This window comes from Macaca mulatta, chromosome 2, assembly GCF_049350105.2.
Source record: "Macaca mulatta isolate MMU2019108-1 chromosome 2, T2T-MMU8v2.0, whole genome shotgun sequence".
NCBI lineage: Eukaryota > Metazoa > Chordata > Mammalia > Primates > Cercopithecidae > Macaca > Macaca mulatta.
The window spans coordinates 104,721,897-104,734,356 of record NC_133407.1 but is presented as its reverse complement, the minus strand read 5'-3'; the positions used below and the strand labels follow the sequence as shown (position 1 = coordinate 104,734,356).

Sequence of the window (12,460 nt, the reverse complement as noted above, 5' to 3'; positions counted from 1 at the left end):
AAAGAAAGAAAAAAGAAAGAAAAGAAAAGAAAGAAAAGAAAAGTAAAAAGTATTCAGCAGACTACTCAGGCTGACACCACCATCAAGCCAAATTTTACTGTGTTTTTTTGAGTACTAATACCATCTTCAACAAAATTTAAATGGTCTTATTTGTTAATTTTCAGCTTCCTAATGAAGATCCTGAGATTTTCGACATTTCATCCAAGTGCCTGTCTATACTGGTTCAGCTGTACGGAGGGGAAAACCCAGACAGCCTCTCTCCTGAAAATGTGGAAATTTTTGCTCATTTGCTGACATCCAAGGAGGACCCAAAGGAACAGAAGCTTCTGTTAAGGATTCTCAGAAGAATGGTGAGTTTACATAGACACTGGGGACACTGGGTGGCTTTGCTGGCAGCCACAAGGGCAGTGAATAGCCATTTCTTGTACCTAATTTCAGATTTCCAGAAAATTTGCAAGAGTGGTAAAGAACTCCGGTCACCTTTCTTCTTAATCACCTGTTGTTGACATTTGTCATATACTGTTCATCTGCATATATACATATTTTTTCTGAACCATTTGGGAGTAAGTTAGAGACATTGTGCCTCGCACCTCTTAACATCTAAGTATGTATTTCCTAAAATAAAATTGATATTCTGTTACTTAAGTAATCAAAATCAGGAAATTTAACACTGATAAAATTCCTTTACCAGTCTTCTGTCCATATTCTAGTTGGGTCAGCTGTCTCAGTAACTTTCATAGCTTTTTTCTGGTATAGGATACAGTCCAGGATTATGTATTTTGGTAGACATGTGTCTTTAATCTGGAATAGTCTTTCAGTCTTTGTCTTTCATGATATTTTTGAAGATTATAGGCCAGGTTTTGTTGGTTTTTTTTCCTCCCTCAGAGGCCTTGGGGGTCAGCGTGGCCTCCTCCCCCTGGAACAAAGCGCTGGAAGGGGCTTGAGTGAGCATGCAGTCCTATTCTCCTTTCATGTATTTATTTTTATTTTTTATTTTTTGAGACAGAGCCTAGCTCTGTTGCCCAGGCTGGAGTGCAGTGGCATGATCTTGGCTCACTGCAACTGACTAGAGCCCAGGCATTCTACATCTCTGTTGAGGCTGTGCGTCTGAGGGGTCTTCAGTTACCAGCCTCTCCTTAGAAGTGTCTCTGCTTTTCTTCCCACCTGGCCACCAACTGCCCTCTCCTGGGCCCACCTTGTGCATGGCAGCAGCGTCTTCACCAGCTTTTGTTGTCTGGCCTGGTCGGAGGGTACATTTGGCCACCTGTGTAGACCAGGTATTTTGTAGCATCTCCCTGAGTTTGGGTCTGTTTGATGTGTATTCACGATTCGATTTGTGAGTACTCTAGAAGTAAATTGGTCCTTCTCAATCTATCACATCCAGAGGCTCTTGGTGGCTGTTTGCCCCTTACTGGTGGTGTTAACTTTGATCACTTGTTTTAATCAATGTGTAGTTAGTTATTATTATTTTGTAGTAGTTGCAAAATGGATGTTTTCTCATCCCCAGCATTTATAATTCCCAGCATTCCACTGTAAGGAAAAACTTTCCCTTCTGCTTCACTTATTTTATTTAAAAATGCATATATAGCTGAGGTCTATTTGAAAGTAGTTTTGAAAACCTATTCTCTTTCTACAGTAAATCTTCTCTGCTGATTTTGAAGGCCACTATTTACAGTAGCTAGTGTTGAAGTTAATAAAGGATGGGGGTTCTGTTCACTTGTCATCTTCTGGTTTGTCAGTCCGTGTTCACTTCTAGATCCTAGTACCTTGAGGTGTCCTTTGGCAGGTGGAAGCTGTGGATGTTCCAGAGAGTTGTACTTAAAATGACTTGCACCAATTTGATAAGTAGACAGTTGCGAGTGACCCAGCTGAACCTGCATGACAGGTGATGGGTGACAGAATTAGAAGGGAGATAACGAGATTGACTCCCTCACTGCTGTATTGTGCTGCTGTGTGGATGTGACTCCCCTCAACCCCAAAACAAGACTTACTAATCTCAGCAGAGTCATTACCTGAGTTGCAGGATTATGATGGTCTAGTCCAGTTCCCCAAGTGTGGGATGAATACTTCTGAGGAGAGTAGGTTTTGGAGACAGTGCACCAGCCTAGCACTAGATGATGTGGAATCACGTAGTGAGGCAGTTATTTCATTTCCATTTTCTATTGGTCTTTCTGGTTATTCAAGGCAAAAGCCTCGGTTTGTTGTTGTGTCTTTAACACCTCTCTAATCCTTCAGAATTTCCCTTTTAACAGAGCAGGCCTCTCAAGCTCTCATCTTTTACAGTGGAGATGTTTCTTTAAAAAATTATTTAAAGAAAAAAGGTGAGTCAATCTGAAGACAAGTACTAGAGAATATAATAATACAAGTGATCTGTAGATATGGCAAAAGTGTGAATTTGGTAGAAAATGTCAAAAACTTGGAAAATATTGGTCTGATATCTGATATGGTTAAATTTTGTAGGGATCTATAGTCTCTTTGAAATTCAGGACCAGATTTTTTTTTTTTTGAAACTTAGAATTTTCACATCTTTTTGGCATGGTACTTATACTGTATATTATATGATGCCCATAGGAGGCACTCAGGCAATGCCACCATAAGCACAGTAATATTTCTGTGGCAAAATGTATGAATATTTACACCAGGCAGAGGTAAATTAAGACCAAACATGGGCTCTTGTGAGTTCAGGTCAGGTTTTGCTACCATATGTGTTTTTGAACAATATGAAATATGTGTTTTGAACTTATGAAAAAAGATTCAGATTTTCAGAGCTCTCTAGATTTTAGAATTGCAGATATTATGGAAGTAAGTTATGTTATTTACTAAAACACTGATCAAATTAATCATACAGATTAATTAATAAGACTCCAACTTGTTCGAAATAAACAGATTCTACCGTCTTTTAGTTTGCTTTATTATTTAAAATGGCTTCTTTATAATATCTGACCTTCCTCATAGGGCCAGGTAGATTTTGCTTTGTGGAAGAAAAGTTGAATCCAAGTGATTTTTACCTTTGTATGCAAAAACAGAAGTTGATCCTGGTGCTGCTCATCTATTTTCTTTTTATTGTGGTAAAATGTATATAGCATAACATTTATCACTTGAATTATTTTTAAGTATGTGGTTCAGTGGCATTAAGCATATTCATATTGTTGTGCAACCATCACTATTATCCATCTCCACAACTTTTTCATCTTCCCAAACTGAAACTCTGTGCCTATTAAACAATAACTTCCCACTCCTCCTTCTCCCAGTGCCTGGTAACCACCATTCTACTTTGTTTCTATGAATTTGACTACTCTAGGTACCTCGTACAAGTGGAATTATACAATATTTGTCCTTTTATGTCTGGCTTGTTTCACTTATTGTAGTGGCTTCAAGGTTTATTCATGATGTAGCACATGCTAGAATTTCCTCCCTTTTTAGGGCTAATAATCCATTGTTATGTGTATACCACATTTTAAAAATATATGATCTATTGATGGACATTTGTGTTGTTCCACCTTTTCTGTCCCATTTATTGATTTTTTAAAACTTATCTCTGTTATTATCAGAATTGGCTCATGGATTTTTCAGTGGGTTACAATCCACGGCTGCCCCAGATTTGGCTAATGGAAATGGCTTTCGGATGTCTGCTATGTCTTTTGACATTCTCCATCTTCTTCTTCTTCTTCTTCTTCTTTTTTTTTTTTTTTTTTTTTCTGGAGTGCTTTCAATCATAATGTGACATTCCAGTCTCATATTGTATTACTACTCCAGCCTTGGAATCAGGCATTTCTCCAAAGAACTATGGAGCCTTTCTGTGTGGTATTTAGGAAGTAAGATGCAAAAACGTTCTGGATTGGGATTAAAACAACTGTTTGTTTGCTTAGCAACAATAACAGAAATAGCCTGGACAGTCCCAAGATACTGTTTTCTACCCTCTTCTGGAGGGTACCTGTGAAGGTCACTCTAACTCTTTGATGTCTCTACTTTAGTTTTTCAAGAATGCCCATAATGTTTGCAGGCCTGCCATCTGTGATAAATGCCTCAAAATCTTCTGAAAACCTTCTGATTTACCCTGGGTAAGTCAATGTTGGGTCAAGTCATATAAAACATATAATCAGAGATTCTAGGGGCCCCAGTCAGCTCAGCTATGGCCTTGAACTTGCCCATCCTGAAGCTCAGTTCTAATTAAATGGAATACAGATGGTCTCCAGTTTACCATGGTTCAAATTAGGATTTCTCAACTTTGCATTGGTGCAAAACTGATGCTCATTTAGCAGAAACTGTATTTCAGGTACCCATACAACTGTTCTATTTTTTACTTTCAATATGGTCTTCAATAAATTACATGAGATACTCAATACTGTGTTACAAAATAGGCTTTGTATTAGATGATTTTGCTCAATTGCAGGCTAATGTAAGTGTTCTGAGCACATTTAAGGTACGCTGGGCCATGACGTTTGGCAGGTTAGGTATACTAAATGCATTTTTGACTTACATTATAATGGGTTTATTGGGAAGAAACCCCATCTGTACTGAGGTTAGTACATTTGAAGAGAAATAGCAGCAGGTTACCCAAAGAGGAGTGTGATACCACCTGTCTCATACTTCTGCACTGATTTAGTCCTCCTTCCTCTTTGTCCTTCTGTTCTCTGTTTTTAATTCTCTGGCAGCCATTGCTTTATAATTGTTGGCTTACTTTCTGTTCTTATCTTTACATTACCCTTGTTCCCGGGTGGTAATGTGGTCGGTCTTGTTATTTGTTGTATCTTCAGAATGTTATGGTGTCTGACATGTAAAAGATGTTCATCAGTTGTTGGTTACTACTGTGTGGTAGTCTCTGTGTTAGGATTTTTGGTGGATTAATCTCCTTTAATCTTGACAGCATCCCTGGAGAACAGCTCCAGTGATTGTTCCCAGATCATTCCCATTTTATAGGTTATAACTTAAGGCTTAAGGAGCTTAAGTAATGTTCCCAAGGCCACCAACTAGGGAATGATAGAGCTGGTATCAAGCCCAGGTTGGATTGCCCCAGCCCATTCTCCTTCGAAGTAGCTGGCCCCAGGCTGCTGCTTTGCCAAGGACTGATCTGAATTCCTCAGGCATTTGTCAGGCAGAATTTGACTGAACTTTGATCCAGACAGCACCTGAGAGATTCATTCTTTTATTCATAGAAAAACAAGTAATGGATAGAGTTATGACTGTGTGCAAAGCACTGCACTGGAGATATTGAAACAGACACGATCTTGCTGCTCCCTGCCCTCAGGGATCTCTAGCCAGAGAGACATAGAAGCAACCAGCTTCATTACAAAACAGGATCCAATCAGTGCTACACTGGAGGAGCCAAGAAAGTTCCACAGGAACAATCATTCTGGGGAGGAAGTTGGCAAGACATGATGTTTAAACTGCGTATGGAAGAATGTGTTGGTATTCTACACACTGAGCAGGAAGAAGCACATCCTGAGCAAAGACCCAGAAATCCATGGAGCCAGATTGGGAAGACATAAGAATGGGCCAGGAAAAGCCAGAGCTTCACTGAACATTAACTTTAGGAGAATTTAGAGTTTAGACATTGTTGATGGAATTAAGAAATTCTGGTCTCTGAAAGAAAAGGCTGCTGGCAGCATCTTAATTGAATTAGTTTTCCTTACTGTGGAATAAAACTTTACCATAGTAGCTGTCACAGAATAGGTATTTAGCATTTACTGAGCTGAATAAGGAATGTTCATAAAATACAGCGTTTTTGTTATTGGCAGTTCATTTTTGGTCTTCAGTCCATATTGGGAGCTCGTGTTAGTACTTTGTAGACACACCTAGGTCAGACTGAGAAGGACCATAAAATACATTTAGTTATCCCATAGTCTGAAGCTTCAGTCTTCTCCACAGTAGCCCTGCCAAGTTTCTGAAGACTGCATGAGATTGGATATGCATATGGATAGAGGACAGGAACTTGAGTGATATAAGGAACACATGCAAAAATTTCCTGTGACTTTGGGGAGACCCAACTCTCAGGCTCGGCTCACTGGAGCAGAAGAATCAGATTCCGTAGAGATACAGAGCCATTCTAGATTTATTACCTGGTGCCAGTAATTGGATTAAGGAGGCCTGACAAATGCGTTTTCTTGACCATAAGAAGTTGGGGAGGAAAAGACAAGTTCCCTGAGGACCTAGTCAGAGGATATTCATTAAGTACCCACTCCCACCAGGAGCACATCTAAAAAGAAGAGTATTCTAAGCTGATGGGGTCATCTCTTTTAAAACCCTGATGGAAGAGTGGCCTCCTGTGCCCAAAGCTGAGCGAGTCTGGATGGATTCAGAGGGCAAGCCCAAGATACGTTTGACTCCATAATTTACAGGTAATGAGCATGTCAGTGACTGGTAAACCATGGTTGTTAGAGAATCATATTGGGGAATCATGTGGCAGATCCCTCCCTGTGAATCACAGCAAGGGTCCTGGATTCTTGACTTTTCTGTTTAAAGTCCCAATCTTGTGACAGTCACTTTCTAAAACTATAATTTTCACTAACAAATTAAAGAAATAGAATGTTTAATTTCTGCTAATAGAGATGGGATGTGTTTTGCCTCTAGGGTGCTCTTTCTTATTTAGTCTGTATTTAGAACATCCGGAGAATGTTGAAGAAACCTAACGATTTAATTATCTGCTGTAATTTAAGAGGAAGTTGGGAGGTTTTATAATTATACTTTCTGCTTTAGCTTTAAAAATGTGATGGAAATCCTTCAAGTGTCTCCCAAGTTTACCTTTCCCTTAAACTGGATATCAGTGGGAGTTTTCCCAGGGCAATGATTGTAGATTAGCTACTTGTCTCTTAATTAAAGCTAGCTTACTCCAACCCTCAAAATATTGACTACACACGAACCACCACAGATTTGTTCTGTGCCTAAAATTGGCTTAAATATATGCTATCAACTACTCTCTGAAAGCAGAAAAATAGTCCATGGGAGGGTGACTATAATATGCTGATGTTACTAACTCCCTGTTGCCTTCTCACCCATCTACCTGGTGCAGCAGAGGTGGAAGGAGTGTGATTTGCAATAACTCTCTAAAGATGAATAGTATTAAGGATTTGTTACAAATACCTGTTCCATGAAGAATCTTTATCCTGTGGTCTTCAGAAAGTCTTGCTGTGCTCACTATCATTTTCCTTCTGAATTCTCATATAGGTCACCGGCCCCTCTCATTCCACATGAGAACACGCATGTTATGTTGCTGAAAATGAGTGTAATATAGCATTTCTTTATGTACAGAGTCATTACATTTTTAAAGAGACCAGATGAGAAAACTAGGAGTTCTGCAGCCATTCTTTTAATATTTTAGCGCCAGGTTGGGCTGTAGAATTTAGAATCAGAAGAGGCACTGTTTCTCCTAGAAAAGTAAAGAAATATTCCTTGAGATATAATAAAAAGGTGAAATTATACCTCTCTCCCTCCTATTTTTCTTGTGGTTAAGACCTTCTATTCTTGACTTGTATTCTTAAAGGAGAAAAGAATGGGGATTGATGTAAAACCAGTAAAATTTCTAAGAGAAACACTATGCACCCAAATGAGTTAAACGTAAATTTAATCAATTTTATGAAATCTGGTTTTTTAGAAGATTTCCTAAAACCCTGAGAGGATGCTCTTAAGCGTTTCTGAAAGAGATCTTTTATTGAATCCATACACACCCATTTGCAGTTCCACTGGAGAGGCATTCTCTGCCACTGATTGCCATAGGGTTTGCAAGTTAATTTGGGAACTCTTTGAATGATTTTGTTGTATCTTTCCAACAAAGAAAAGAAACATGGATGGCACTGGATGATATTATGTTAAATGAAATAAGCCAGGCACAGAAAGATAAACACCGCATGTTTTCACTCATATGTGGAAGCTAAAAAAAGTTGCTCTCATAGAAGTAAAAAGTAAAACAGAGGATTCTAGAGGCTGGGAAGGGAAGGGAAGGGGGATGGGAGGAAGGATAGGGAGAGATTTGTTAAAGGATACAAAATTACAGCTAAATAAGAGGAATAAGTCCTAGCACTCTATACCATTGTAGGATGACTATAGTTAATAATAAAACACAGTTTCAAAGAGCTAGAGAAAGATACTGAACATTTTCAACGCAAAGAAATGATAAATGTTTTAAATGATAGATATCCTAATTACCTTGATCTGACCACTATACATTATATGTATTGAAACATCACTGTGTACCTCATGAATATGTACACTAATAATTTGCCAATTTTTAAAAAAGTCTATTAAAGAAAAAGAAATATAGTGCCTAAAATTTTTACGTAATTCCCTGAAGAGATATTCCTGAGATTTTGAGCAAGGCAGATTCAGAAAATGGCTAGTGGAACAGAGTCATTTATAGCCAGTCCTTCTCAGGACTCAGACCTCAGTGTTACTATGATAAAATGATAGTCCACCTCCAGAGCGTTGAGGAAATATATAGATCTTTCCCATAGGTATCGACAAGATCACATGTCACAGGATGTGACAGAGAAAGCTTCCTTAAGATCCATCTGAACATGTCTCATTTCCCCACACATCAGCTCTCTACTTTCCTCCTCACTTGGGTTCTCCTCCTAGTATCTGCAGTTTGATTCCATATAAGGATGTATGATCTAGAACCATTGCAAGAGGCATTGAATAGGAAAAAATCAACCAGGTCTGATTGAGTATAGGTCTCTGAGGCAGGGGAATGTGAGCTAAGTGTGGCTCTAGATTCGTGGACCACAAATTGAACACAAAGGGTCAACAAAAGTTTTAGGTGGTTCTGGGTTCTCTGGTTTGGCTGTGGTTCCAATTCTCCCTCTGTTCTTATATTCAAGTGATTCAAACGTTTGTTTCCTGCCTGACTTTTGAGAAAACTGGAGTCTGTGGACCCCACTTCATGGGAATTCCTAATCCAAATACCTGGAATATAATTAGTACCTTCAGTAGAGGTAGCGAAAAACCCATTTAATATGGTAAGTTTAATTTTACACATGTTCAGTTAAAAATAACAAATAACACCTTGAAAAAGTGATCTGGTGTTTGAAAATTAGGGTGGATGAATATGAAAGGCCACAAAATGAAATGCAAAATTAGATTCTAGTTGTAAAAAAAAGGAATATGTATATAAGAGTTATCAATATTGAGATAATAGCTAAATCCACAAGAGTGGAGTCATTAATTCGTTCAGCAGTAGTATATTGAGCATCTGTTATGAGCCAAACATGGAAGGGCTGAAGGTATAATACATGAAGAACAAGACAGGCAACCCCTCTGCTCTCATGAAGTTTATGACCTGAATGGCTGAATACAGTATATTTCTTCCCAGAAATGGTATAAAGGATAATAATAAGCATCCAGGGTCGAGATTTGGAAAATATTGTCAGTTAAGGAGGTTGAAAAGTTTCATGTGTGTTTTAAAGATAAAACAATGTGAAAGTCAGCTTAGTGGAATAGACAGAATGTGGCCTAGGAGCCCATAGCCCTGAGTTCCAATCTCAGCTCTTCAGTCAACCACTTTTACTGCCATAGACAAGACACAACCTCTCTAAGTTTCACTACTGACAAAGCAAGCAAGTTGATTGAGATTTGTGTTTTTCCAACTACACATCATGATCCACTGAAAGCAATTTAAAGTTTCACAATGCAGCATTTGTTATTTAAATAAAAATGAAATAGAACAGAATAACAAATCTTAATGTGTTGTTCATAGGATATTGCTTTGTGAAACTTTTTTTTCCCGTTTTCTGCATCTGTTTGCACATGTGGCTGTGTGTACCAAGTTGTGATATGAATTTTCTTTTTAATTTTAGAGACATAATTTCACTCTGTTGCCCAGGCTAGTTGCCTTCCCTTCCTATTTTTTTTTCCAATCTGTCATTTGTAGCCCCTGTGCAGCATAATTTTCCTTCTGTTATGATATCTTTTCTCAAGAGATTCAGGTCCCCTACTCCCTTCCTGTAATCCTAGCACATAAAATTTTTTCCCTGCTCTCTCTATAGCGTCTTCTGCTCTTTCAGATTTCTATTGCCATTGGTGATACTTTTACTCTTCTTTTTATTATAAAAAGTCTCAAAATCCAAGAAAAGATGAGAGTCATAGGATGAGCACCTGTGTAATCAAGAATTAAGAATTATCATTTTACCATATTTCTGTTGTGTGTATGTGTTTTCTAAATCATGTGAAAGTGAAGACATCATGGAACTTGGTCTCTAACCATAATACCATTATCACAACTAATAAAATTAACAATTTCATATCATTAATATCTACTTAATCCTTTTTTTTTTTTTTTTTTTGAGACAAGGTCTCACTCTGTTGTTCAGGCAGGAATGCAGTGGTGCCCTCATGGGGACTACAGCCTTGACCTCAGGGGCTCAGTTGATTATCTCACCTCAGCCTTCCAAGTAGCTGGGACTACAGGCATGCACCACTGTGCCCAGCTAATTTTCTTTTTTTAAAGATAAAGGCTGGGTGCAGTGGCTAACACCTGTAATCCCAGCACTTTGGGAGGCTGAGGTGGGCAGATCACCTGAGATCGGGAGTTCAAGACCAACCTGGCTAACATGGTGAAACCCAATCTCTACTGAAAATACAAAAAGTAGCCAGGCGTGATGGTGGATGCCTGTACTCCCAGCTGCTCAGGAGGCTGAGGCAGGAGAATTGCTTGAACCTAGGAGGCAGAGGTTGCAGTGAGCCGAGATCACGCCACTGCACTCCAGCCTGGGCGACAGAGTGAGACTCTGTCTTGAAAAAAATATATATAGAGAGAGACAGGCTCTACAGCCATACCACCCTGAATGCACCCAATCTCATCTGATCTCAGAAAAACAGAAATAGGGTTTCACTATGTTGTCCAGGCTGGTCTTGAACTGGGCTCAAGTGATTGCCTGCCTCAGCCTCCCAAAATGCTAGTATTATTAGTTGTCAAAAAATGACTATTATAGTCTTTTGTTTTTAAGCCACATTCCAACCAAGGCTCACATACTGAATTTATTATTGTTTCCTTGTCTCTTTTAATCTAGAAGAATTTTTCTTTTTTTTCCTTATGAAATTGACTTTTTGAAAAGCCTAAGTCACTTGTCTTATGGAATATCCCATACTCTGCAAGTAGAATGATTGTTTCCTCATGATATTTTGCGTCACAATGTCCCGTTGATAGTGGCCCCTTATACTGTATCATATTGAGAAGCATGTGATGTCAGTCATCTCCACTTTTAGTGATGCTAAGTTTAATTGCTTGGTTAAGAGGGCACCTGCCACATGTCTCCACTATGCAGGTGTGTGTTTCCCTTGCAATCACTAAGGCGTGCTTGGAGAGATACATTGGAACCGTGTGAATATTCCTATTTCCCACATTGACTTTTTAAAGTAAAGGGTAAAAACTATAAAAATTTGATAATATTTATGGAGCAAAATGGTTAATTTTAATGCCTGAGGGGAAATATTTAAAATGTGGAAAGGACCAATCTATTTTTCTTGGTAACAGATATAATAACTCTCAAAAAGGGAGAAGAGTTGCCGGGAATACTGCTTCCTTCTATGATATTAATTCATTGAGAATCTACCCACTATAAGCTGTAAGTAAAAAGCTAAGAGTCCCTGGTGCTTTGCGCTCTGCAGCCTCCTGAGAACCAAGGGAAGTGGTGGGAGAAACACAAAAGAAAGCTCACTGTGAGGGACCATTTATTTATTCAACCCCTGAATATTTCCATTTAAAGGGAATTATTATCTGGTTCAAATAATAGTAATTGTAAATTCCTACAGTGTTTTCCTGATGCATAGTAATCATTTTGACCATCATCAACTTCACTGTGCAGCTTTTGCTGTGCAGAATGCTACAGATTCCTTTGGTAATTTGGGATGTCTTTAATGTCATGCCCTTAACAAAACCAGTCTCAGAACAATGAGCATTTAAAGCAAGTTAAGTATTAGAATGAACATGTTTGAAAAATACTTCCAGGCCAGGCATGGTGGGTCACGCCTGTAATCCCAGCATTTTGGGAGACCGAGGAAGGTGGATCACCTGAGGTCAGGAGTTCGAGACCAACCTGGCCAACATGGTGAAAACCTGTCTCCGCTTAAAATATAAAAATTAGCCAGGCGTGGTGTCAGGCGCCTGTAATCCTAGCTACTCAGGAGGCTGAGGCAGGAGAATCGCTTGAACCAAGGAGGTGGAGGTTGCAGTGACCCGAGATTGCGCCATTGCGCTCCAGCCTGGGCGACAACAGTGAAACTCTGTCTCAGAAAAGAAAAAAAAAAGAAAAAGAAAAATACCGCCTTGTGGTTGTAAACAGCAATGACAATTTTTTGAGGGACCTTCTGTTATGAATACCTACACTAAATGTTTTTAAATTTCGTTTTTTAAATAAATACAATTTTTCTTTAATATATATTAATTGTAAGAAATGAATTCCATCAATTGAAATAAACAATAACTAATATCCACATTATGTTCGTAGGGATATATCTCTTTCCTTAGCAA

At 38.7% G+C, this 12,460-nt stretch overlaps 1 protein-coding gene across 10 annotated transcripts in view; it reads left to right on the top strand.

The window, feature by feature from the left end:
* The window catches only part of ULK4 (unc-51 like kinase 4), a 706,344-nt gene that overhangs the window by 560,773 nt on the left and 133,111 nt on the right, over positions 1 to 12,460 (top strand). For all 10 annotated transcript variants that reach the window (XR_013413811.1, XR_001443048.3, XM_077992220.1 and 7 more), the window contains one exon: positions 165 to 350. Coding sequence is in view for 8 of the 10 variants with exons in the window: in XM_077992220.1 (XP_077848346.1) it covers positions 165 to 350 (186 nt within the window). In the remaining 2 variants the exon portion in view is untranslated. The remainder of the gene's footprint in view (positions 1 to 164; positions 351 to 12,460) is intronic.